General features: G+C 31.0%; 3 protein-coding genes and 1 long non-coding RNA gene across 6 annotated transcripts; all 4 read left to right on the top strand.

Moving 5' to 3' along the window:
- The first annotated feature begins 5959 nt into the window (after nt 1–5959).
- Nucleotides 5960–8836, top strand: NRT2.5 (nitrate transporter2.5). Its single transcript, XM_028066412.2, has 2 exons — nt 5960–7761; nt 8357–8836. The coding sequence occupies exons 1-2, from the start codon at nt 6608–6610 to the stop codon at nt 8727–8729; spliced, it is 1527 nt and encodes a 508-aa protein (XP_027922213.1). The 5' UTR covers nt 5960–6607; the 3' UTR covers nt 8730–8836.
- A 3562-nt stretch (nt 8837–12398) lies between these two features.
- Nucleotides 12399–14068, top strand: LOC114176094 (uncharacterized). The gene is made up of 3 exons (XR_003602965.1): nt 12399–12503; nt 12614–12681; nt 13845–14068. It is a non-coding gene; the product is annotated as an uncharacterized LOC114176094 (long non-coding RNA).
- A 3152-nt stretch (nt 14069–17220) lies between these two features.
- Nucleotides 17221–20787, top strand: LOC114179711 (cysteine-rich RLK (RECEPTOR-like protein kinase) 3). Its single transcript, XM_028066130.2, has 7 exons — nt 17221–18165; nt 18703–18816; nt 18894–19033; nt 19114–19324; nt 19419–19653; nt 19797–19941; nt 20029–20787. The coding sequence occupies exons 1-7, from the start codon at nt 17370–17372 to the stop codon at nt 20353–20355; spliced, it is 1968 nt and encodes a 655-aa protein (XP_027921931.1). The 5' UTR covers nt 17221–17369; the 3' UTR covers nt 20356–20787.
- Nucleotides 20788–22902: 2115 nt separating this feature from the next.
- LOC114179839 (cysteine-rich receptor-like protein kinase 2) lies at nt 22903–27060 on the top strand. 3 transcript variants are annotated; one of them, XM_028066311.2, is made up of 9 exons: nt 22911–23087; nt 23266–23657; nt 23885–24720; nt 24847–24960; nt 25168–25307; nt 25391–25601; nt 25700–25934; nt 26089–26239; nt 26336–27060. In XM_028066311.2, the coding sequence occupies exons 3-9, from the start codon at nt 23952–23954 to the stop codon at nt 26669–26671; spliced, it is 1956 nt and encodes a 651-aa protein (XP_027922112.1). In that variant the 5' UTR covers nt 22911–23087; nt 23266–23657; nt 23885–23951; the 3' UTR covers nt 26672–27060. The 3 variants fall into 3 exon arrangements, with proteins under 3 accessions (XP_027922111.1, XP_027922110.1, XP_027922112.1); XM_028066310.2 differs by lacking the exon at nt 23266–23657 and having other exon boundaries at nt 22903–23087; XM_028066309.2 differs by having other exon boundaries at nt 22908–23087; nt 23451–24720.
- The last annotated feature ends 666 nt before the right edge of the window (nt 27061–27726 follow it).

The raw sequence follows: 27726 nt of genomic DNA, 5'->3' as shown, positions 1-27726 counted from the left end.
TATAAATGTTATAATGATTTATTTATTGAAATTCAAATTTTTTTAACATATTTTGATTTAGGGTTACAATTAGTTTAAAATTAGAACGAAAATGGTACGGATAGAGACTAATTTAAAAATTTTAAATCTATGGTTTTACTTGTCATCCTTAAAATTTTTATTTTAATTTTAAAATGATAGTAACCTTAAACCAAAAATATTTAATAAAAATATGAATTTTAATAAAAAAAATCATTATAAATTTTATATAAAAATTAAATTTGGTATCAATTTCGAGAGACCCAAAATTACTCAATTTTAAATAAAATTTGGACTAAATTGGACAAAAATAACGAATATAATAACCAAATTGAATATAAAACATTGACCCCAACACCCGACACATGGTTAGATTGACACGTCGACATTTTTTTAAAAATTTAAAAAATTTAAAAAAATTTAAAAAATAAAAAAACCACAAAGTGACATGTGACCGTCACGGTTTATTACCGTTAATTATTAAAATAATGTTAGTAAAAAAATGACCAAATCAAACAAAATTGACGAAAATTGAGAAATGGTTGAACAAAAAAACAATATTAGGACTTCAATGACAAAATTGAACAAAAATAGGGACCTAGTGTGTATTTTAACCTTAAAATAACTTAAGTTATATATTAATGTTAAAGTAAAATTGTTTAATTTTAAAACATAAGAACATTAAATTTATTATTTCAATACAAGACACTCTCTCATTAATTCACATAAAAAGTTCGCAAAAGACATTATCTCACTTAACTAAAACAAGAAATCAACCTCACTATGGATAGAATTTTGACACATGAACATCACTTTTCTTACATGTTACACAAGAGCAAATCTTTTTTACATTACACAGGATATTACATTAGAGTATCACACTAGATTTAAATGAGATATTATGCTTTCATAAACATTTTATATACTTAATACATTACTAGTTTATATATTGTTCCTATCACACCCAATAGTCTCACATCGCTCAGAAGTCGAGACTCAAGACAGTTTAAATATGCCTTCCTCTTTTCACCATTTGAAATGACTTTTAAGGTAAATACAAAATTGTGACGGAGCACAGACTCCAAAATTGACAATAACTCATATGAGGGGTGATTAATCATAACTATGTCACTTGACGGACTTGCATTGAAACAATTATTATTAAATTAGTCACTTCATCATTAATAGTCTTTATTATTTCAATTCACATTTTTTTATTAAAATAAAGTTAAAAGTGTTATTATAATTTGTTATATTATTTCCAATTTATTGTATTATTAATTGAAATTTAGTAATTATTAAGTTTTTGCTTAAATTATTAATTATTAATTAAATTATTATTAATATAATTAATAATTAATAATATAGAAATTAAAAATATATTAAACTTATAAATAGTTATGTACGCAATTAATATCTCATGTAATCTACTATAATACAATATCTAATGTAACATATTAATATAATATTTGGTGTAGTGTAGAAAAGAAGATTTGTTCTTGTGCCAAATATAAGAAAAGTAGATGTCTACATGTTGAAATGGTAGATTGTTAGAGGTTGGTTTCTTCTTTTAGTTAAGTAAGAGAATGTCCTTTTTTAACTTTTTGTGTGAATTAATTATAAAGTGTTCAGTGATGTTTTTTATTATAACTAATAATTAATAATATATACTCACCCAACAAATATGTTAAGTGATGATGTGGTCTAACAAGACTCATTTAATTTTACTGACCTAAAGTGGTTAGACGATATTTTGAGATATATTTGTTGGTGTAAATATTCATATATAAGCAATATATGTGACCAAATATCTCTTTAGTTTGATTACCTTATAATATTCCTTAATACCATATATTTATAGAATATTTGGTATATCACATTATATTTATTATTTTGATAATTATTATATATATGTTAAGTTGTTATATATATTTTTTATATCATTGAATATTCTCTTGATACTATTTGTTTTTTCAACAAACCTTATAAGGCCCATAAACACTATAAATACACATGATATTTCACCTGGAAATACAGACTCTCATCCTTACTCTCTTTTACTCAAGAGATTCAAACTCTCTTACTCATGTGAGAGCACGAAAAAGTTTTTTTGCATATGGATCTCTCTTGTGTTCCAACCCTCAAGAGTATACATCAAGATTTCTCATTCCATTCAGATCATGTCCAAATGTCCATGCTCGGGATCCCGGTAAAATTAAAATTTCATGAAATTCATATATATATATATATATATATATATATATATATATATATATATATATATATATATATATATATATATATATGTACGTATGTATGTATGTATAATTGAGAAAGCACAAATAGCAAATTTTGGTAATATGACACTCTCTCATTAATTCACACAAAAATTTCAAAAAAGATATTCTCTCACTTAACTAAAAGAAAAAACCAACCTCACTACGTGACAATATACATTTTTGACATGTGAACATCTAATTTTCTTACACATGACACAAGAGTAAATCTTTTCTACATTAATACACAAGATATTACATTATAATATTTCACTAGATATTACTATATGGTAGATTACATGAGTTATTAATTGCTTATGTAAACATTTTATAGATTTAATACATTACTAATTTATATATTGTTTCTATCACATCCAATAATCTGATATCGTTTAGAAGTCAAAGCTTAAGGCAATTTAAATACTTTTTCCTTTTTCTACTTTTCCACTCTTCGCCTTTTAAGTTAAGAACAAAACTATGAAGGAACATAGATTCCAAAGCAGAGATATCTCAGATGAGGGATGATCAACCATAACAATGTCACTCGACGAACTTGTGATGGGAATAATTATTATTAAATTAGTTACTTTATCATTAATCGTCTTTATATCTCAATTCACATTTTTTATTAAAATAAAGTTAAAAGTATTAATACAATTTATTATATTATTTCCAATTTATGATATTATTAATTGAAATTTTGTAATTATTAAGTTTTTGCTTAAATTAGTAATTATTAATTGAATTATTATTATTAGCATAATTAATAATATATAGACTAATAATGTATTAAACCTCTAAAATATTTACGTAAGTAGCTAATATCTCATGTAATATACTATAATGTAATATCTGGTGTAATACTCTAAAATAATATTTTGTGTATTATAGTAAAGATTTGTTCTTGTGTCATTTGTAAGAAAAATAGATATCCACATATCGAGATGGTAGAATGCCACGTAGTGAGTTTAGTTCTTTTTTTTGTTTTAGTTAGATAAGAAGTGAGATAATGTCTTTTTTGAACATTTTGTGTGAATTAATGAGAGAATATCATGTCTCAAAACTTTGCTATTTATGTTTTCTCTTTTGTGTTATATATATATATATATATATATATATATATATATATATATATATATATATATATATATATATATATATATTCAAATAATTTAATAAAATATTTATTATTAAATTATCTACTTTATCATTAATCATTTATATTTCAATTCACATTTTTTCTTGAAATAAAATTGAAAGTATTATTATAATATATTATATTCTTTCCAATTTATACATTATTAATTGAAATTCAGTAATTATTAAATTTCTGCTTAAATTATTAATTACTAATTGAATTTTAATTATTAGTATAATTAATGATTAATAATATATAAATTAATAACGTATTAAATTTATAAAATATTTACGCTGCAATTAATTTGTAATGTAATATCATGTGAAATGTAAAAAATTCTGCTCGTTTGTCATTTGTCACGTGTAAGAAAAGTAGATGTCAAATTGTCAAAATTGTAATTGTCACGCAGTGAAGTTGATTTCTTCTTTTAGTTAATGGAAAACGAGATAATTTTTTATTTTTAGCTTTTTGTGTGAATTAATGAGATAGTGTCATATCTCAAAAACTTTGTTATTTATACTTTCTTCATGTATATATATCAGAAAATGATGATATAAGTTAAGAACATGGAACTTCTACTATGTCACTTTCGGTATAATATATCATGACTGGTGCAACAAGGTAGAAATGTAATGTGAGAAACTAGAGACCGAATGAAAACATGGTAGAAATTTAATGTAAGAAAAATTAAACACAACAGGTTTTCAAGGAAAGCGGCTGGTTATATACAACAAAGTCATGGGTTAGCATGAATAATTTTTAAGAACCCAATTTAAATGCAAATTATTATTAATTCAAAACTATACTATCTAAAAAAGCCAGTTTGAAATTTTGTAGTCTGAATCTAAATATTTGAATTAGATCAAAACATAAATTCACATTTTAAAAGTAAAAGTAGTTTGGATGTTTATAAATTAATTTAATATCAATTTTTAAATTGATATTCCTTTAACATCGATTTTAAAACTAAAATCATTTTAAATTATTATGTAGTTATAAAGAATAATCTTTAAAACTAAAATTTGTTAGAATTTTTTAATATTTTATATAATGTGCAATTAACTAATAATTTAAAAAATAGACCAGTTTTTTCATATTTAGTACATATTTTCTGTATAGCTACTTACAATATTTGTTATATGTTTTTAATTTTAGTAAATGTTACCTCCGAATAAAATCAAATGGTGTATTCATAAATTCAATCCAAATATAATATAAATTTCAATAATTGGATTGAAATTAAATCTAAATTATTTTTTTAAAAGTTAATTTAAGTTTTTATAAATTGAAAATCCAAATAATCTAAAACCGTTATTTTAGATAGAATAATTTGAATGTTTACGAAACTGTTTGATAATTTTTAAATCAATTTTAAATACAATATAATTTAAAGTTAATATATATTTTTTAAGAATACTTCTTTAAATGATAAATTGTTTGAATATTTCGTATTTCATTAAATATACAATTAATTAATAATCTAAAAATCAAAGTAATTTTTTACACTTAATAAATGTTTTGTGTAAAGTTAAATCTTAAATATGAATACACGTCACCCTCTAATAATAAGAACTCTTGATGTATTATTTAAATTTTAGTGTTGATTATCAATTACTATATATAGTACAAAGTATTTATGCATGAATATTGAATATAAAAGTAACATTATATAGTACAAAACATTTATGCATGAATATTGAACATAAAAGTAACATGTATGTTTTCTGTTTTCTAAAGAATAATACAATGGAGTTTGATTTGACTGATAACTTTTATACAGGTTTTTCTTTTAGGAAAAGTTGTTACATATACTTATAAGAGTTGAAAAAAGAAAACATATAAATATTTTTTTATTTTCACACTAGATCAAATAAATGTAACAGGTAATATTATGTAAATGTGCAACGCTTGATGTTCTCTGATATTTTTCAGTATCTTTTGCCGGCCATCATTTTCGTTTCAAAATTGATGTTCTGTTTTGGTATCATCTTCCATGTTTTCTCTCTTTTGTTTCTACCTTCCATTTTTCAATTTTTGTCCTTTAATTAAAACTCATAAACTTGTTCAAACACTCTTCTTATTTAACCTCATTCAACAGCAAGGTAACTTTTTAACAGGCGTTGCTATTTAACTTCAACTCTTACTTAGTTCTTATAATCATCACGTGTAAAACACAAATTATAGATAACTACAAGATTTCCCTTTCAAGAAAAATTGAGAGCTACCTAATATGCTAGTGCTCACGACAGCACAGACCCTACTATTGTCATTTTACAAGTACACAGAAAAATAAACCCAGTTAATTATCCAGAGATGCCACCTCCTATATACATTAATTGTCAACACTTCAGTTTCACATTTCCAAACCAAACGCCTCTCTAAAGTCAATGCACGTTACTCAACTTGTTTGCAAGGACTTTTGCTTCATCCAATTCCTTGGCTTGAAATGCATTGTACTGCAAGTGAAAATTTTGAATTTTCGCTTCTTCATAAAGTCCTTTCTTTAGTCTTTGATTTCAAACCTGGTTCATTACCCTTCCCAGAGAGTAAAAAAAATGAGACTCGGCGTCAGTAGGAGGGTTTGAGCTCCCAACTACACCTCTCTTAACCATGAAAAGTCATTTCTTAGAGATACATTTCTCCAAGTCTCAGTTTCTGAACCAATCTTTCCTGTGGAATTTTCAAAACTGCCAGCCTTGAAAAGACAACAACATCTAATTTTATATGCTTTACTTAACTATCTTGGCATCTCTATTTCTCTTCTGAATATGCCAGGTTTTTAGTAGACAATGACATCAAAATTAACTTCAGACAACCCCAGAGGACTAGAAAGCTTTAGCTATTATTACCACCTTTTAAATCCCTTCAAATCAACGTGATTAATTCACATTTACTTTTCAACTAAGAGACAGAAAAAGTGGTTGGTTTGGTTACCATGGTGCGCAGAACAGTGGGTAAAACGTGGTTCTGTAATAACACTGACCCTGGTATGTTAGGCCGGTTCAATCCAAACCACTTTCTGTAATTACTACTCGTAAATTGTCCGATATATGTAGCCTGATTTAGGACTATTATTATATATATGCAATTGTTGATAGCGTGTCTTTGGCCTATTGTTAGGGGAAACAGATTTATATAGTTGAGAGAAAAGAATTTCTGATTCACAGTTACAAGCATGGAGGTGGAAATCCCAGGTGCAGCTGTGAAAGAATCGGAGCAACAGAAGTTTGCTCTACCTGTGGATTCTGAACACAAGGCCACCGAGTTCAGATTATTTTCCATAGCTAAACCCCACATGAGATCTTTTCACCTATCATGGATCTCATTCTTCTCCTGCTTTGTGTCTAGCTTTGCTGCCCCACCCCTCCTTCCCATAATCCGGGACAACCTTAACCTCACAGCCACTGACATTGGAAATGCCGGTGTTGCATCGGTTTCCGGTGCAGTTTTCGCAAGAATTGCAATGGGAACAGCTTGTGACTTAGTTGGACCGCGCCTGGCCTCTGCATCACTCATCCTCCTCACAGCACCATTTGTGTACTTCACTTCCATCATCAACTCAGCCACCTCGTACCTCCTTGTCCGTTTCTTCACCGGCTTCTCCCTGGCCACCTTTGTCTCCACACAGTTCTGGATGAGCTCTATGTTCTCCGCTCCGGTCGTGGGTTCGGCAAACGGGTTTGCCGGCGGATGGGGCAACCTTGGAGGAGGAGCCACCCAACTGATCATGCCCCTTGTCTTCTCCCTCATCCGTGACATCGGTGCTACGAAATTCACGGCATGGAGGATTGCGTTCTTTGTCCCTGCCATGTTCCAGATGCTGACGGCATTTTCAATCCTGATATTTGGGCAGGACATGCCCGATGGAAACTTTCAGCGGTTGAAGAAGTCAGGGGAGAAAGCAAAAGACGAATTCTCAAGAGTGGTGTATCATGGGATTACTAACTACAGAGGGTGGATTCTGGCGTTGACTTACGGCTACTGCTTCGGGGTGGAGTTGACCATAGACAACATCATAGCTGAATACTTCTATGACAGGTTTAATCTGAAACTCCACACTGCAGGAATCATTGCTGCGAGCTTTGGGTTGGCTAACTTGTTTTCTAGACCTGGTGGGGGTTATATATCAGATGTAATGGGAAAGAGGTTCGGCATGAGAGGGAGGTTGTGGGCTTTATGGCTGTGCCAAACCTTGGCTGGTGTCTTCTGCATCATCCTTGGCCTTGTCGGTTCTTTAGGTGTCTCCGTCCTTGTTATGATCATATTCTCTCTCTTTGTCCAAGCCGCATGTGGAATGACCTTTGGGATTGTTCCCTTTGTCTCAAGAAGGTGCCTTTCTCTATACTTCTTCTTTCAATCAAAATCACTTCAATTTTTTATTTCTACTTTCAAACTTTGTTTCAGTTTCTTTAAAATGAATACTGATAAAACACCTACATCATGTTATCACTCTAGATAATTTATCCTTGGATGTGAAGATTGTTTTTCTATTTATCACTTTTGTTGGAAACAACTTTCAAAAGTTATTAGATTTTGGAGTTGAGAAGTACGAGATTCTTATAAAAACAGCTTTTAAAGCCAAAAAGTGTGAAGAGAACCAAAGATTTCCTTATTAAACGGCTTTGAATTTTCTAACAAATCAGGATCCACCGGATCATGAGAAACAGCAGGTAAAGTAACATATGTATCATGTTAAATCATATGGATATGATTATCTAACATATCGTACATGTTTCATGCATCTTCTTGAGACTAGATGTGTTGATAACACTTAACAGCTCTGTTTTCAATAGCACGAGTTTGTGCAATCAGAGACACGTGCACACTTAACACAAAGTTGAAAGTTAACACAGTTATGTTAACAAAGCGCACAGCACTATGCCAATAACTGTGCAATCAATTGTAATGTTGTGAAAATGTTCAGGTCATTGGGGGTGATATCTGGAATGACAGGAGGAGGAGGCAATGTGGGTGCAGTGGTGACCCAGCTAATTTTCTTCAAAGGATCGAAGTTTTCAAAAGAAAGAGGAATAACTCTAATGGGAGTGATGATCATAATATGCACTCTGCCAATGTGTTTAATCTATTTTCCACAGTGGGGTGGGATGTTTTGTGGTCCATCGTCTAAGAAGGTGACAGAAGAAGATTACTACTTAGCTGAGTGGAACTCAAAGGAGAAGGAGAAAGGGTCCCATCATGCAAGCTTGAAATTTGCTGATAACAGCAGAAGAGAAAGAGGAAAAAAACTGAATGCATCAACAGAGCCTTCTGAGGAGATCACACCTCCACATGTTTGATTGCTTCACTCAACCCTCATCATGAAGCTTGTCATATCAAATCAAATCAATGTATGTTCCTATGTTTGCTGCATAATCAAGTTGAAATGGTTCCGAGCCTACTTAAATTTTCTGTTTCAATCTGCTATTACTTACCATAGATTCCCATTGTTTGCTTTGAAAACTTTTGGTCACTGTTGTCACCACTACTCCACTTTTAGACTCTGGACGAAAGGGTTTAAGCTAAAAATAGGAGGGTTACGTCTCCAAATGTTAAAGGTAATTAATGTGATAGGTTATGCTTTTTGCCATAAAATTCAAAACTCAACTGCTAATTCCCCTTTTCTAAACGTAGAATGATATTATAATTTTTATTTTTTTTATTACGGGATTTAAATAAATAGTTGATTAATGCATCATTATATTTTATTTTTAAAAAATTAATAATTCACACTAAATTACTTTAGAAATTACTTAATAAAAAAAAATTAGAATCGTAATATAATTTTCCTGACTATATGAAAGAAACATGTTAACCACGCTTATAAGTATTTTAGTTGTATCAATCAATCCTAGAGTAAAACAGTGTAACAGTAATTAAATTAAATCGTTATCCACAAAAAATAAATTAAAGAGTGTGTTTGTAACCACGTAAATATTGTCTAGGATAATAGTAGCTTGACAGCTTACACTTTTTTATATTTTTCTATTATTTATGCAGATATAAAAAGAGAAGAAAGTTTAAAAACTAAGTATTTCACACGAAAAGCGAATTTTTTTAGGAGTTGAGCTTTTCATTCTTTTAAGTCATGATTTGTAAATAAGCATTCATATAATCTCGATTATATTTGTGAATTATGTCTATATTTTTCAGGTTTTCACTGCTATTATGTTTCTGTATTATATTATCTGAGAAATAATAAATAAAATAAAATAAAATAATTTGATATTTATTAATTCACGTTTTTATATTATAAGAGTAATTATTAAAATAAAAATATTAAAATGATAAATGAAAGAATAATTTAAATATATAACAAAAATTTATTTTATTACAACAATCTTTTCACACGCTCTCTCTTAATTCTAACAACCTCTCTTTCATTTCTCTCTTCTCTCTTTTTTTTCTTCTTTACGTTTTCACTTCTCCTTTAATTCAATCAAATAATATTATTATAGAACTGAGAATAGGTTTTTTATAAGAGCAAATAATTTTATTACATCAAGTGGGATGATGAATGGTGAAGAAACTTAACAAATTAATAATATTATTAAAAGTAATTATTATGAAAATTGACAGAATTTACATGCAAATTTGCTCGTCAAATAAATTTTAAAACGAGTATAAATTTATAAATTAATAGAGGAATTGGCAAGAGAAATCGTAGCAAATTTCCAAAGAAAATAAAAATGTAACAGTTTCCTTTAACTCTTTCTGCGGATTTAAATTTATTTGAGAAAACCATAAAAATTCAAATGGAATACTTGCGAAAACTTCTGCAAAAAACAATCCACACAAAAATTTATAGTTTAATATTATGACAGTTTCTTACTGCACCTCCATGACTTTCTTACTCTTATAAAACTTTCTTTTTTTTTCGTTTTGTCATTTCTGGACTGTATAATATGAAAGTGATTTTGACTTTTAATTATATAATTCGAAAGTAAAAATAACTGGTAAATTATTTGAAAAATATTTTTAGCTTTTAGATAGTATAATTTAAAAGTCATTTTTGTCTTTCAAATTATATAATTCAGAAGTTATTTATAAAAAACAATAGATTTCAAATTATAAAATTCAGAATTAATTTTTTATTTAGATTACATAATTTAAAAAAAAAAGACAAAATGAGAAAAATAATTTATGTAGGTGGAGAAAGAAAATTATGGAAATGCAATTAGTAATTCTCTAATAGTAGATCATTTTCTTGTTACGGACTGCTTCTTCCTACACCTCTCTTCTTCCTGCACCCCATAATATCCATAAACCATAACTTACCCTCATTAAAATTATAATAAAAAATAAAAATATTCCTGTACCTCTTTCATGTTCATCACTCTCATTTCCAAGATACTTTCATCTCTATCTCCACACTTCCATTCCCACTATTGTACGTCAAAATAAATTTATTCAGCACTTTCATCTCCATCTCCACTTTTTCACTCTCAAAATAAATTTCGCTTGCTTCAGTCCATGGCAAGAGTCTGGAACTCAAAGGAAAGTCAAGCTTATTGTTTTTTTCCCCTCCAAATCCAAAGGTCGAAGACGGGTTTCGTAGGTGAGAAGCAGGATCGTAGATGAAAGTCTCCATTGTATATAACGTCCATTGTAAGTTCCGACTTACGCTTTCAAATTAAATAAATGATTAAATATATTTTTTTTTCTAATTTTTAAAATAAATTAGAACTAGTTATTTTAACTAAATTTTATTATGTTTATTTTAGATTTCAGATGTATTTAATGATTTTGTTCGTTTACACAGTTTAACACATATTCGTTTTAATGTTAATTAAAAAATATATTTAAAATAAATTTTAATAAAATTTGGTCAAAAATACTAAATTTACAAATTTTTAAGATGAATAAATTAAAATTAACCAAAATTTTAAAAAGAGACAAATTTAAATTTTTACATAAAAACATATTTAAATCTTAAATAAATCATCATAGAAAAAACAAAATTCAAGATTCAGCAATCTGATTATTTTTTTTTTAAATACATTCGTGTAATCCTGAATTATAATTTGAAATATACAATCCGAAGGAGAAATATTTTTTTAGAATGTGTATTCTGGAATGTAATTTTTTTAAATGCTTTCTAGATCATAAAATTTAGTTTGAAAATATCTTCTTATAATCTATAATGTATTATTTTAATATATTCTAAATTATATAATCTAAAAGATAATTTTACTGTCAAAATATTTCTAGACTCAAAAATATCTTTCAAATTGTACGATCTAAAATACATTAAAAAAATCAAAGTGCAAAGATAACTTTTATCTTTTTGTTATAATGAGAAATAATTTTGGATTTATCAGTTTTGTGGAAGTGCATGAGAAAATAAAAAGAAAGGTGCAGAAAGAAAGACACCTTGTTAGATACCTTTGAATAATATGGTCCATTCTTTATTGGGCCATCTCTGAGCTCTTCTTAAAAGTTATTAGGCCTCTACTATTTACACTATCTACACACTGTTTTTACTAGAAGAGATTTCCTTTTTCCAAATCATGTGTACCTCTGTTGGAGTGTTGAGAATGTCTTAGATTTCCAGATTATGAAGAGAAACATATTTTAGATTACAAAATTCAAATATGAATATAATTTTAGATTCTGTAATTTATAAATTATTTTAATTATAAATTTTAAAATGTACTTTTAAGATCATATAATTTAAAAATATATTTTATATTATATATTAAAACATATTATGAACTGTATTCACATTTTATATTGTATAATTTAAAATATGTTTAGAAAATGTATTACCAACTCGCTATTTTTTTTTTAATTTTTTAAACATATAACACATTTAATCATATAAATATTTTTAAAATTTTAATTGATTGTTGTAAGCTCCATTTTCAACCTTATGTGTTTGGGCTTGGTCTTTTCGTAGGCCCAAGACCATCCCCTCTAGGACCTCAATACCCTGCCAAACCTTCACACTTTCATTTGTCTCATTTTCAGAAAGTTGTTCCCCTCCCTCACACACCCTTGTCTCCAAAAAGGGCTTTGCTAGGGCATAAATCCTTCTCCTTACCAGCTAGCTCCAATATGCTTCGTACTCTCGAGTAAGTTGAACCTCAACTTCATTCTTCCCCTTTTTCCAGTGTAAGGGCTCTAGTTTTGTTTTGGGTTCCCCTAGTACCTTTTTCTCAACTTCGTGTATGTTGGTTTTCAGCTCCGTAGCTTGCTCCAGTGCCCTATTACTTTAGTGGGTTACCATTCCTTGTGCTAGCGTCTAAAAAGGTAAGGGAAGTTAGGGTCCATGTTTAAATGCCTGTTGCTTACTTTTAGTTCTCTTTTGTGTTTCTAATGGTTGAGTAGTGTTATGATGTATGAAAATCCATTGGGTGTTGTCTTGAATGAAGTTTCTGGTTTTGCATGCGTAGAACAATGGGGGAGAACTGTTATTCTCGTCCAAGCGAGTTTGTCTCGCCTAGGCGAGAATAGCATAAGCTCGCCTAGGTTTCTGCTCGAGCACTCGCCCAGGCGAGGGGATGAGTTTTTGAGCGACAAGCCAGCTCGCTCAGGCGAGACGACCTCACCTAAGCGAGAGCTCGCGCAATTTTCCAGGAACCTCTGTTGCAGTCTCGCCTAAGCGAGATCCTGTAGCTTAAGCGAGACAATCTCTCTCACCTAAGCGAGGACACGTAACTTGGGCGAGAACTGGTACAAGAACGTGTTATGCTCTGTTATGCTTTGATTGATTGTTTTATTTGAACCATTACGTTTAAAGCCTAAAGTGTGTATATATGCATGAATTGTTTGGCTATGTGAACTGTGGTTGGTATGTGGCATGAGTATCAAATGGAATTTTTGGTTGTTGGTTGAGAACTTACATGAGATTTGGATGTTTGAGATAAAAGTGGTGGGTATGGTATGAGAAACATGAAATTGCTGTGAGATAGGCGTAATTCCATGAGTCTTATGGGAAGATCTCATGGTGGTGTGTAGTGTATATATTAAGATAAGAATTCAAGTAAGGACCGCATCCCGAAACTCTAAAGGGTCAGTGAGTCTCATGTAGAGCAAACTGAGCCAAGTGTTGAGAGTAGCGGGAGGCCCTAGTCTCTAGCAGGATAATGGCCTTAAACGCTTAAAGGCTAACCTTGTGTGTGGTAGGGTGAAACCCATTGGCAATGGCTCTGCAGAGCAGTAGAGGCCACCACAAGTGCAAGCGTTGGTGAATCCAATCTTAATATATTTATCCGGATAACTAAGTCATAGTGTCCTGCGTGTTTGCTATAACATGATTCTCTGTGCCTATTGTATTGCATGCTTGGAACTGTTTTAAGTACTTGCCTGCTGTAATATATTAAAGTTATTTTTACACTAGCTTACCCTTTCATTTTCGTGGTTGTGCTTGTGTTTCTTTTTCTTTTGCGATGATCACCTTTTGGTGGGAGCAGATGAGAGAAATGTCCAAGGTGGATCTAATGGTCGCAGCGGTGCAGCTTAAGCTATTCTGTTAATGATTAGCGGGCTCTTAAGAGCAGTTTTATGGCCATGGTGCCTTTTTGTAATAGTTGTTCTAAGAGCAACCCTTGTCAGCTTTTATGTTTAGTTCCTGGCATTATCCTTGACATACCTTAGTATTTCAAGTACCTTTATGGATGACTAAATTCTTGGTTTATGATGTTCATCTGATTGCTCTTTCATTATTATAATCATGTGATGTTTCTATTTAGTGGAATTATTCTATTTAAACGGGATGTTACAATTATTTAATGTTTTTAATTATATAAATTAAAATGATTATTATTTTTAAATATTAAATTTGTGTTATAATTAATATCTTATCATAATTCTACTAAAAGAACAAAATATTTTTATAACATCTATTTTAATTTCTTATCATTTTGGAATACTGAAAGAAACATATGCATTTGTGTGAAAAATTCTACCAGCATACATGCATGATTCTAGGAATAATCTTCGAACTTCCATTCTTCTCCATATATTTTCAGAGCAATTTCTCTCTCAAAGAAACATCTCACCTCAACGGACCCAATTATGTTATGAAATCAATAAAAGCAAATTACTTAGCCACGTTGACCTGACCTCAATTTACTTTATATTTATTTGAAAAAGGTCAAATAGTAAAATAGAAAAAGTAAAAGTGTGAAAGTTACACAAAAAGATGTAAAGGCAATTAAAAAAATCTCTGTCTTTTTAAAGAAGGCTACAAAAACAAAGTTTTTTTTCTATGTTTTTGCCATTAGTTGATAAAGTGAACCAAGATTGAAGTTTATTAATAAAAATGTTTTATGAATTAAGGGATTACTTATAAAAACACGTAATTTATTGTAAACTATGAATTATATACACAGTTATTTTTTACTTTTTAGTATTTGTCGAAAATAAGTTCAATTTGTAATAAACAATTCAATATTGTTTCTCTAATTTGTAATAAACTTGTAGACTAGTTATGTAAACAGAATTATAATACAAATATTGAATTTCAGGGTTTATTACACAGTGTATACGTAAACATCTATTGTGAGTGGAAGTGTAACACAAACCCATATTACTTTCTTTAGTTTCTTTTTTAACTCTCATAATTTTTTAAGAGTTATTTTTATTATTTTAAAAATAAAAAATAACTATAATTAATATTTCTTTCGCCAGTCACCATATATGCCCGATTGAAGACAAATAAAATAAAGGGTTAAACATGTTTTTGGTCCCTTAAGTTTCAGCGAAATTTGGAATTAGTTCCTCATTAAAATTTTTGATCAATTTAGTCATTCATCTTTCAAAATGCGTGAATTTAGTCCTTTAAACCAAATTTTATTAAGTTTATTTGACGTTTCAAACGCATTTCATGATAGTATTTAAATTATTTACACTGTTTGACACATTTTTGCTTCAATGTTAACTCAAATACTATTATGAAATGTGCTTGAAATGTCATATAAACTTAACAAAATTTGGTTAAAAGGACTAAATTCACGCATTTTGAAAGATGAATGACTAAATTGGTATAAAATTTTGATGAGAGACTAATTCCAAAAATTACTGAAACTTGAGGGACCAAAAACATATTTAACCCTAAAATAAATTATAATAATTAATAAAAACACTTTTCTCATTTCGTGTAGATTTTTATAAAATGCTCTGAATATATAATTATTTAATTTTTGTTCTTACACGAATGTCATACTATCTACAAAAATCAAATTACTTTAATTAACTTCTTTTAACTTATAAAACAGTCTTAATTAAACTTATATTTAAAAAAACACATTTAATATTTTAACAGTGGTTCACAAAAACAAATATATCTTTTTATTTTAATTTATAACATAAATCCTAAATTAGTAATGTAAAACTAAATTTATATAATATTATTATTTTTAATTGAATAAAATAAGATAACATAATTAAAATAGGTATTTTTGTAATATAAAATAACATTTATTGTTCTAAATAATAAGAGAGATATTAAATATGTGTGTAAAACAAGAATAAACATTCTAGGCTTGTTCTATTATATGATGTGGCTAAAGCTATGATGACCAATCTCAATCAGAATCATATTACGTGTTGACTGGGAACATGTTGCCTCTCTTTGCAAACTTTCATACACAATTATTATTATATCTACGGTCACAGATTAAAATTTGCCTCCTACTTCAAAAACTACCATTCACTGCCTGACACGTGTCTAAACAAACCCACTACTTTCTCACCACGCACAGTGTCATGTCTGCACCACCCGTTGACCTCAGTGCTTCTCACTTGGTTTCTTCACCTACATACACTCTCGTCAACCCAAAGTACCATCATTCTAAGAACATCTTATTTTGTTAATTATTATATGTAATTTCTCATATAAATTTAAGTGATAACTCATTAATGTTAATATTAAAATTACATGGATTATTTTATTGCAGGTTCTTATAACAAAAATAAAAAACATATAAAAGGACTACATTTTTATACAGTTCATATTATTATGTAATAATATAATTTTAGTTTCTATATTATACATGAATTTTTATTTTGACTGATGAAAAATATTTATTATTTTTTATTCTTTTAAAAATTGAAAATGATTATTTCCCGTACCTGGTATCATATTTCATTGCTCAAATGCTAAATAAATAGTAAAAGAAACAATTTAAATAATATTTATTAGTAGTATCTTTAATACAAAAATAATAATATTTTAATTTATTTTTTTATTCATTTTTAATTTATCACTCTTCAATTATGTATTTTAATTTTATCTAGTAATACAATGTGATGATTTAAAAATAATTAAAATAATAAATTAAAAAATTAATAAAAAAATAGATCAAAACTATCATTATTCTTTAATATAATAAAACATAATAGATCAAGCATGCCATATTATCTAATAATTTTTAAAACATACAATACAGTTTTTTTTATGACCAAAACTTTCTTATTTACAAACACTTAAACCCATATATCAATATAATCTTATTATATAAAACATAAATCAGCTACTCAATTCAAAATTTTAAAAATATGATGATGCTATTTTTTCTTTTAAATATCAAAGTAAATCTTAATATTTTATATAGACAAGTATCCAGGACCAGGTCAATGAAAATAAATTATTATTCCTGGAAGTAAAATCAGGATTAACTGATTATTATTTATAGAAAAAAGGTGTGAAAGTGATAGAGATGTAAGTTTTCCTTCTATAGTAGGAATAAAAATAAAAGAAGGCAATGATGAAAATTGAACCCATAAGATGGATAATCATACTATCCAAAGAATTAATCCATTGTATCCACCATTAATATCATAACATCATAGCAACTATATTTATATCTTCTCTTCAGCCACTCTGTTCTATGTCACCTACTATTTTATTTTCTTTCAAAAACACCAACTTGCAGTGCTAAGTTTATGCATCAACAAAATCCAGAAAAAAAAAAAGAACAAAAAGACATACCTCAATGATTCCTTCTTCCGTTTCCTTTCTGCTTCTCTTCCTTTCTGTGTTCACACCTTCTGCTCTTTCCGATCCAAGAGCGCAGAGAGCCGCTCTGCTATGCACCAACCGCACCGTTTCCTCTCTTTCTCTGCGCCAAGTTTTCATCGCAAACTTTCTGGCGGCGATGGACGCGTTGACCCCTATGACGACGACTCGGCAGCACGGCGCCGTGGTGAAGGGGTCAGGAAACGTCACCGTTTACGCCATGGGTGAGTGCATGAAAGACCTGTCGCAGTCGGACTGCAATGTGTGCCTGGCGCAGTGCAAGACGCAGCTCCTCTCGTGCCTCCCTTTCCAGAAAGGGACACGGGGTGGCAGGTTGTTCTTCGACGGCTGCTACCTCCGCTACGACGACTACAACTTCTTCGCCGAGAGCTTTGGCAACCAAGACACCACTGTGTGCGGCACCAGTGGGAGTATTAACAGTAATAGTAATAATAGTGTTGGTGCTAACAGTAGCCGTATTTATAAGGCCAACGCTTTGGAGCTAGTTAGGAACCTGAGCGAGGTGGCGCCCAAAAACGATGGGTTTCTGGTGGGGTCGGTGGGGAGAAAGAACGTGAGTGTTTACGGGTTGGCTCAGTGCTGGGAGTTTGTGAACGGAAGTGCCTGCAAGAAATGTTTGGCGGATGCTGCCACGAGGGTTTCTTCGTGTGCAACACAAGAAGCGAGGGCGTTGAATGCTGGTTGTTATTTGAGGTACTCTGCGCAGAAGTTTTATAACAATTCAACCGATGTTGCAACTTCTGGAAATCATGGTGGGTTATACTCTCTCTGTCTCTGACACGTCGTTTTTGTTTGATTTTATTGATGGTGGTCGATTTTAGTTAGCTTATCATGATTGATTCCTCTTGTTTTGATATTTGCGACAAATTGGTCATGTTCGAGTTCGAGTCTTGGAGACCTTAAAACCTTGATGTTGCTAAAACTTCGGTTATACACCGTTTTGTAAACCCTTGATTGTGAAAAATTGCAGAACATGTCGTTGAATTGATCACGGACCATTTTTCTGAAACCTGGAAGACTCAAACATAACATATATGCAGAATTTTATGTAGATATGTTTGCTTATTTTGTTCCATCGAGTGGTTTTCAAAGGAGGGAATATTGTTTAGAGTCATTTTGGGTGGATTTTTTGTCCTTGATGTGTGTTTTGTTATGGAATTTAACTACCATGTTAATTTTAAAATAGGCATTATTGTGAAGAAATAAAATACCTACAGAAATCGCCTTTCTGATAAAAAATGTCACTAAAGCTGTAAAGCTGTGTTCCTGTGTATGGCATGTGATGTTAGGACGACGGAGTCTATCTAAAATTCTGGCCGCGTCTGCTGCTGCCGCGGCTCTTCTGCTGGTTGTTGCAACGGTTGTTTTCTTTATAAGGAAGAAAATTGTGACAAGGAGAAGAGGTATCAATATTTGATATTTAGGACTGAGATTATTAGAACTGTTGATACTGAAAGTTGTTGCATTGTTCTTACCTCAGAAAGAAGACAGTTTGGTGCTTTTCTGGACAGAGTGAATAAGTCCAGGCTAAATATTGCATATGAGATTCTTGAAAAGGCAACAGATTACTTCAATGATGCCAACAAGCTAGGACAAGGAGGGTCAGGTTCTGTTTATAAAGTATGTATTTTCTGAGCTTATGATTTTTTATCATTTTGTACAAACTAACTGTTGCCTAACTATTTTTTGTTGCAAATTAGGGAGTTATGCCAGATGGAACTACTGTTGCCATAAAAAGGCTAAGATTTAACACAACACAATGGGTGGATCATTTCTTCAATGAGGTCAATTTGATAAGTGACATTCAACACAAGAATCTTGTAAAACTTTTAGGATGCAGTATTACGGGACCTGAAAGCCTTCTTGTTTATGAATACGTGCCTAATCAGAGCCTCCATGATCACCTTTCTGGTTGTAACTTTATCTCTGATATCAAGTCATAAACAAAGTTCCTTTCTTTAAAAGAAATTTTTCTTATCATAATATCTCCTATGAATTTCTCCAGTTAGAAGGATTTCTCATCCACTGAGTTGGGAATTCAGACATAAGATTATATTAGGAATTGCAGAGGGCTTGGCCTACCTTCATGAGGAATCACATCTGAGAATCATTCATAGAGACATAAAACTGAGCAACATTCTACTTGAGGAGGACTTCACACCAAAGATTGCTGATTTTGGACTTGCTAGATTATTTCCAGAAGATAAGTCTCACATTAGCACAGCCATTGCTGGTACGCTGTAAGTGCATGACCCTCTTCTGCACCTTATGTTACAATAATTGAACCCTTTAGCCGATTTCTTGATCTTAAGGATTTGAAACATGATCCATATGTTGTTCCTGCATGATTATTCACTTGCATTTGATCATGTGTTCATATTAGGGGGTATATGGCTCCAGAGTATGTCATTCGTGGGAAGTTGTCTGAGAAAGCAGATGTTTACAGTTTTGGAGTTCTAGTTATCGAAATAGTATCTGGCAAAAGAAACAGTTCCTTTATTATGAATTCATCCTCTCTCCTACAAACGGTAACTGTTTTCATCTGGCATGTTGCTACGGCATGATACTACTTCATATAATGTTTTTTAACAAGACAAACATTCTCATTATACAAGGTTTGGAACCTCTATGGATCAAACAGACTATCTGAAGTTGTTGATCCGACCCTTGAGGGTCCTTTTCCTGCAGAGGAAGCATACCGACTACTTCAGATAGGACTGCTTTGTGCACAAGCTTCTGCAGAGTTGAGACCATCAATGTCAGTAGTAGTTAAAATGATTAATCACAGTCACGAAATTCCTCAGCCAACCCAACCTCCATTTATCAATTCTGGTAGTTCAGAACTCAGCAGATCTGGTTTACCTGGATATAATTTTCAGCCTGGATCCAACACTCAGTCTTCAGCAAACACCATGACTGAAAGTCTGGTTGAACCTAGATGAATTACATCAACACAACCTTTCTCCGGAAGTACCCTTATAGAAGTTGTGGCATGCTTGCTTTCTTGAAAAAGTTTGGTATCAGTTATCAGCATGGCAATGTTGTTTCTGCACGTCCAAGTGAATTAGATCCAGAGTGACATAACCCCTCATATGAATCATATGCCAACAGTTAAGACCGATTGCTATGTATACAGATAACAGTTTCACAAAAGGTTAAATTTTGCCGAAACTTGTACATTACATATCACACAGGCCACTTACAAAAGAATCAATAAGTAGAAATTTGTACTACATGCTTTTTAACCTTTTGATTTCTCTACTAGCACCTCCTTGGAGTTATCTACTTCCAAGAATTTTACATGTAACCACCAGAAACTATTATTTATTTACATTTTATTCTGTATGTAATAGAAAATTATTTTAATTTTCTTATATTACCTCTATTTACTATTATTTATTTGAATATGGGAGACATTTAACAAAATAAGAAAACTATCTACGAAATGCATACCGATAAACCTTTGGTTCAGTAATAAAAATGCCATTTTGTTTCATTACCAGTGTCTTTGACTATTGAAGAAAAAGCTTCCCCTGCTAAATGGATAACTTGTGTATATTTTTATGGTTTGAATGAAGGAGGGCAACGGAATATTTAACAAGTAACGTGAAGAGAGTGTTCCAACCAATGAACGTCGAAAGTTCAAAGGTTTGTGTGGTTGGACTTGGAGATGTGAAACAATTTAACAATTGACTGGGTTAAAATTAGCAAAATAATGTTTCTCTCTGGAGTTTTTCTTGGATCAAGAGAGAACATGAGTGGGACTGGGTTAAGTAATCACAAAATATTTTCTGAAGTAGCATTCTTTAAAAAAAGTAATGTAAACAGAATTTTTTTTTTCTACGGTGTGCTGCTTTGGAAAAGAATTCGAAAACGTTGTTTGGTCAACGTGAAATTAAGCAAGGGTTAAAAATTAGGAAGTATGGGTTTTTTTTTTCTCAGTTAACAATTTCAACAGGGTAAGTTATGGGCAGACATAATCTATCTAACCGACATAAATGCAGAGAGGACCACGCAAATATTTTATCTAGATAAACCGGCATGATGTGCCGCTACATTATTTTCTAGAATAATATCATAATCTATAAGGTATATTAATTTAATATTTCTGTTTACTAATTTTCAAATTACTGTATTTTTTATTTGATTTATACATATTAAAAATAGGTTTAATAAATCATTCTCTCATAATTCATCAAGTTTCTAAATTTCATTGTATTATTTACTTAAAAAACAATTTATCTTACTCATTTCCGTGATGAAAGTATAACGTCTTCTTTGCGTCTAAGGTGGAAAGCGTGTTAATCACTAAAAATGTCAACAGCAAAAAACGACAAAATAAAAGGTACAAAATAGTAAAAGATAAGTTCAGCGTTGAAACATCGACGTTAGGGAAATTGTTTACTTAAAAGAAAAACGAAAACAGCCAATTAGACTAACATGCTAAGATACATAGTCTATTACATTGTAAGTCTATAATAATAGAAAAAAATATTCTTACTTCTGTGTGAGGCGCATTTCATATTTCTTTTTTAATATTATTATACTTTAAAAAATAGAAAAGGAAAAAATTATATTTGTTCTATATATAGTAACCAATAACCAAAGGAAATTGTTGTAAAAAAAAAACAAAAAACTAACAAGGTGAATTCTACATTTGACTACATAATAGGAACAGGAAGTAATTTTGGATTATGGAAGAGAAAATAAAACTCCAAAGAAGAATAGTTTGAAAACGTCAAATTAATTATTGATACCTAAACAAAAACAAAAATATAATGTGTTTTCAATATCATTGAAGCTGGTGACAGTTAAGTGTTTTTGCATGCTCAAGATCTTGAAACGTGTACTACAACTAAAAGGCTGGTTTCTTATATTCATAAAGAAATATTATGTGCAGGTGAATGATTGGTCTGGAATCCCTGTATAAAACTTTCTAAATCTAAAGTTCCATAGTTGTCATGAAATAATAGAATCTGGGTCAAATGTTGTTTAAAAACAAAAGGTTTACCATGCTACGAAGAATCCATTAGAAGCTAAGAAAGTCAGCAAAAACTTCAAATCAAATAAGTTCCATAAGAAATTCATTATATTTAATTGTTGATAATGCACATAAGTACAATTGAAACGGGTGAAAATGCTAAACTTAAATGAAAAAAAAAATTGTTCATAGGAAAAATAGAAAATTTTCTTATTGAAGATGAGGGTGGTTCTTTCAAGATGGTATTTTTTGGAAAGCAAATTTGTGAAGACAAAGAGAAGATATATTTGTAAGAGATTATCTGTCGTTCAAATTAATAAAAACAAAAGAAAAATTATAAAATATACAATTATAAAAATAAATGAGATAAAATTGGTTTGTTTTTTTATTACAAGAATGAGGTATAAGATAAAGTTGAACCCTTGTTTTGATGGTCAATGTCCGACCCAACCGCGTAGATGCACTATCTAGGTGACTTAACACAAAAACAGACTTTGAGCAATGTCACGTTGTGTTGCGTTTTTTTCAACTTTTCTTTTCAAGTTTCAACCAACATTCAAACTACCACATTATCTCTCCCATACCACTCTACATAATCATTGACTTTCTATTTTCTTCTGTAAGATGATGTGAGATCTGGTGGAGACCATCAATGATCAACTTCATTCACGCCTTCAGTACACAAAAACACAGGTAACAACTTCATTTCTTTAATGCTTCACAAACTTCTATAGGAACATCTTAAGCATGTGATTAAACGTTTTCGTTTTTAATGCACTTTACTTGCTTAGTTGCCTTCGCTGTCTTTAATCACATTTTTTATACAGCTACTGTGTTCACACATTTTCTATTTTCTTTTTCCCTGAAAAAGCTCTGCCATGTGAATGGAAATGATTCTGACGCAACACCCTTCCAGTCTCTAGATAAAGTTTTCAGTGTCCATACCAACCGCGTTTTTTCCGAATTTTGATAACTCAATTTGACCAAGAGTAACTGGACAGTTTCAACAGTAAAAGAAATGATTTTCATGTTCATTGTTTTGTTTGCCATTAGCAGAGTGTGCAAGTGTGAAACTAAACTCCTCCAAGATCTGGTTTTTCAATATTGGCTGCCAAAGACACAAGAAAGTATTATATTATCTCTATCAATCTTTGCGTGAAATGATCAAGATTTTTACTTTACTGAAAAGAAGTGAGTTAGCTATCATGTCCGAATTGGTTGGTGGTCCTGAATTTCTCCATTTCACTTGTTTGGGAAGTTCCGGTAAGAACCAACAAACTTGTGAGCCGACTTTGGTTTCTGCGTTTTCACACAGCTTAAAATGAGTTCCCCTTTCTTCAAGTGGCCTTCTTTTCTGAGGAACATAACATAAGACTTCTGGAATCTCATTAGTACGAAGGAATTGTTTAACTAATGATGTTTCCGACATCAGTATGACACAAGTGATGCAGCCTAAATAGTCTAAAGGCTCTAACACTTGTTTTTTGCAGATCGTAGTTCAGAAGGCCTAGTTTCATCAGTACCAGACAAAGTGCTTAGATCCTATCATCACAAAAAATGGAAAGAACATCCCCTGTTGTCTATTTCCAATGTTTTATTTTCCTTCTCATGAAGGTTGTGTTGGTACCGAAAACAGTGATGGCAGAACCAAGGGCCAAGACTGTCAATATAACATGTGGCAACAAGTTAGAGCACAACTCCACTATCTTTGTTCCAAATTTTGTTGCAACCATGGAGAAGATTAGTGAACAGATGAGAACCACCGGATATGGCACAGCAGTTGTAGGGAAAGGAGGGCCTGACACTAACTACGGGTTGGCTCAGTGCTATGGTGATCTCTCGTTACTTGACTGTGTTTTATGTTACGCCGAGGCACGCACGGTTCTTCCCCAATGCTTCCCATACAATGGTGGTCGCATATACCTTGATGGTTGCTTCATGAGGGCTGAAAACTACAGCTTCTATGAGGAGTACACAGGACCAGGAGACATGGCTGTTTGTGGAAACACAACAAGGAAGAACACAGGTTTTCGAGCAGCAGCGAAGAAGGCTGTTATGACTGCAGTTCAAGCTGCACCAAACAATAAAGGGTATGCTAGGACCGAGGTTGCTGTAGCAGGAACAGCAAATGACTCAGCTTATGTTCTGGCTAATTGTTGGAGGAGCTTGGACGCAAAGTCTTGTAGAGCTTGTCTTGAGAATGCATCTTCTTCCATATTGGGGTGCCTTCCCTGGTCAGAAGGGCGAGCCCTTAACACTGGATGCTTCATGAGGTACTCAGACACAGATTTTCTTAACAAGGAAGAGGAAAATGGGAGTTCAGGAGGTAAATAGATTGCAACTTTCTTCGCTGTAATTGAGTACTAATTATGGTTATTTGTGAGGATCCTGCTTTTAGAGTTATGAAAATTTTACACGTAACAGTCTGTGTTCATTTTTCTGGCTTGTGCAGATAATGTATTAGTGATAGTGATTGTAGTAGTCAGTTCAACTATAGTTTTGGTGGTTGGAGTATCCCTTCTGGTTTATATCCGCAGACACAGATACGTTCAAATGAAACGAAGAGGTAATTGATTTAACTTTTTATACATTTGCTTGTAACATATATCATGATGTGATAGAAAGACAGATAGAGAAAACTAATGAGTGTTGATTATGTGGAGTTATCATTGTATTATAGCACATCTATTCAATAAAATTTGGAGTTGCCATTGTATTATAGCTCAGATATTTTCAAGAGTTTCCTTAAGCTCATTGTCATTCTGCTTTCCAGGTTCAAATGATGCAGAAAAGTTAGCCAAAAGCCTTCACCGCAACAGCTTGAACTTCAAATACTCTACTCTGGAGAAGGCTACTAATTCTTTTGATGAAGCTAACAAGCTAGGTCAAGGAGGATTTGGAGCGGTTTATAGAGTAATTTTTGCCTCTAAATACAGACTTACATCACCACCATATTTTACATTTCAAAGCCACTCTTAACATTTTCTTAATTACAGGGAGTTTTGCCTGATGGAAGAGAGATTGCTATCAAGAGATTATATTTCAACAACAGGCACAGAGCAGCAGATTTCTACAATGAAGTGAACATAATTAGTAGTGTGGAACACAAAAATCTAGTGAGACTCTTAGGATGCAGCTGTTCAGGACCTGAAAGCCTTCTTATATATGAATTTCTACCTAACAGAAGTCTTGATCGCTTCATATTTGGTAACAAGCTCTCTCCTTTCACATCTGAAAATCACCCCATTTCATTGTTAGTCATAAAATTTCAACTTATTACATTTTTTTTTTTCTACAATTGCTAGATCAAAACAAGGGTAGGGAACTAAACTGGGACAAGAGATACGACATTATGATCGGGACAGCAGAAGGATTGGTTTACCTGCATGAGAACTCCAATATTAGAATAATCCACAGAGATATAAAAGCCAGCAACATCTTATTGGATGCAAAGCTTCGCGCTAAAATTGCTGATTTTGGTTTGGCTAGGTCCTTTCAGGATGATAAGAGCCACATTAGCACAGCTATTGCTGGAACTTTGTAAGTATTTTTTACCAATACAACACTTTTTTGTCAACAATACGAGCATTAGACTAAATTTTATCAGAAAGCTAGAGCCAGTGTGTATTGTATTATATTATATCTGAGTAGAGCTATTCCAATTTTTTATTTTTAATTTTGTGTGGAGCTGCAGAGGTTATATGGCTCCAGAGTACCTAGCACACGGTCAGTTAACTGAGAAAGCAGACGTATATAGCTTTGGGGTGTTACTGTTAGAAATAATTACTGGGAGACAGAATAACAGGAGCAAAGCATCGGAATATTCGGACAGTCTTATAATAATGGTAACTTGCACGACATAAGTTTTTTTGTTGTATTGTTTTTAAACTACGTAAGAGAAGATTGGAGGGTGAACTGAGTTGTCCTTGTGTTTGAATCAGACATGGAAGCATTTTCAATCAGGGAGTGCGGAAGAATTAATTGATCCATATCTGTTGTTGGATGAGAAGCACAGAAGCAATGTTAAGAATGATATTTTAAGAGTGGTGCAGATAGGACTTCTATGCACCCAAGAAATGTGTTCCTTGCGACCATGTATGTCAAAGGTACTAAAGATGCTAACAAAGAAGGAGGAGCATGTGGAAGCACCCTCCAATCCACCCTTCATAGATGAAAGTACCATGGAACTCCATGACCAAAATGATGACCCATATTATCCTCTCAATGTAGCAGATTCATTGGCTACTATTTCACACAGCTCCTTTTATCCGAGGTAACACACTACACACCATGTCTGCTAACAACATTCATTTGTGCATGCCAAACAACTTGGTCGGGCTCAAGCTTATGCCATGGAGGTTTCTATTCTACCAGTGCATTTGAAATTTTGAATAGTTACGATTTGAAGTTCATGCCTGCACTGAAGATGAACAAACAATGCATTTTTACCGGCTTTGTTCATGAATAATCTTTGCAGAGATTAAATTACATATCTAGATATGATTTTGTGATTGTAGAAAAATGTATTATAATAAAATTCATTATAGAAGCTACAACTTATCTGTGTTTGCTATGTAAAATGTGATTTAACAGTGATGTTTCTCGCCACTGTAACCTGACTTAGTTTATTTGTGTGAATAGAATAGTATTTTCATTCTGATAGAAATGAGCTTCAGATTTCAAATATAACCCCTCCCGCATAGATAGATATTTACGAACATTTACGAAATTTTCCTTCGTACGGATTACACTATTTAAACCGATTTAAAGAGACGAATAAATTAAAAAATCATGTTTATTTCAATGAATAAACATGAAAAAACGCAAACGGATAAAAAATTACCTCACAGATAAATCTTACCACAAACGTAAAAATTTGTACAAATACATTAATTTTTACTCTTTTATCCTTATATTTTATCAATATATTACAATTATTAATAATAATTATTATATTAATTATATATATTATTTATTATTATAATTTATTATATATATAATAAATATATGTTATATAATCGATTATATATATATATATATATATATATATTTATACATATTTAATTAATAATATATAATAATCATTAATAATTAAAATATTATTAAAAATATAATAATTAATATATTAATATATAATAACTAATAATATATATAAAATGATTATTAATTAATAAAAGTATATAATAATTAATAATAATTATAATATTGTTAAAAACTAATAATATATATAGTTATTATTATTAATTTATATATATATATATATAATAATTAATGTATATAAATATAATTAAAATATTTTTAAATTTTAATTTTTTAATTCATTCAATTGTAA

Source organism: Vigna unguiculata, chromosome 3 (assembly GCF_037176805.1).
Source record: "Vigna unguiculata cultivar grain cowpea cultivar isolate G323 ecotype 2 chromosome 3, ASM3717680v1, whole genome shotgun sequence".
Taxonomy (NCBI): domain Eukaryota; kingdom Viridiplantae; phylum Streptophyta; class Magnoliopsida; order Fabales; family Fabaceae; genus Vigna; species Vigna unguiculata.
Note: the sequence above shows the minus strand (reverse complement) of the source record. Positions and strands in the feature narration are given on the sequence as shown.

Excerpts from the sequence above, each read along its gene's own strand:
- LOC114179839 (XM_028066310.2), top strand. The coding sequence starts at position 23,952 with ATGGAAAGAACATCCCCTGTTGTCTATTTCCAATGTTTTATTTTCCTT. Across the intron at positions 24,961-25,167 it reads CGTTCAAATGAAACGAAGAG|GTTCAAATGATGCAGAAAAG; the intron begins GTAATTGATTTA and ends TCTGCTTTCCAG. Across the intron at positions 25,935-26,088 it reads ACAGCTATTGCTGGAACTTT|AGGTTATATGGCTCCAGAGT; the intron begins GTAAGTATTTTT and ends GTGGAGCTGCAG.
- LOC114179711 (XM_028066130.2), top strand. The coding sequence starts at position 17,370 with ATGATTCCTTCTTCCGTTTCCTTTCTGCTTCTCTTCCTTTCTGTGTTC. Across the intron at positions 18,817-18,893 it reads AATTGTGACAAGGAGAAGAG|AAAGAAGACAGTTTGGTGCT; the intron begins GTATCAATATTT and ends TTCTTACCTCAG. Across the intron at positions 19,654-19,796 it reads ACAGCCATTGCTGGTACGCT|GGGGTATATGGCTCCAGAGT; the intron begins GTAAGTGCATGA and ends TGTTCATATTAG.
- NRT2.5 (XM_028066412.2), top strand. The coding sequence starts at position 6,608 with ATGGAGGTGGAAATCCCAGGTGCAGCTGTGAAAGAATCGGAGCAACAG. Across the intron at positions 7,762-8,356 it reads GTTCCCTTTGTCTCAAGAAG|GTCATTGGGGGTGATATCTG; the intron begins GTGCCTTTCTCT and ends GAAAATGTTCAG.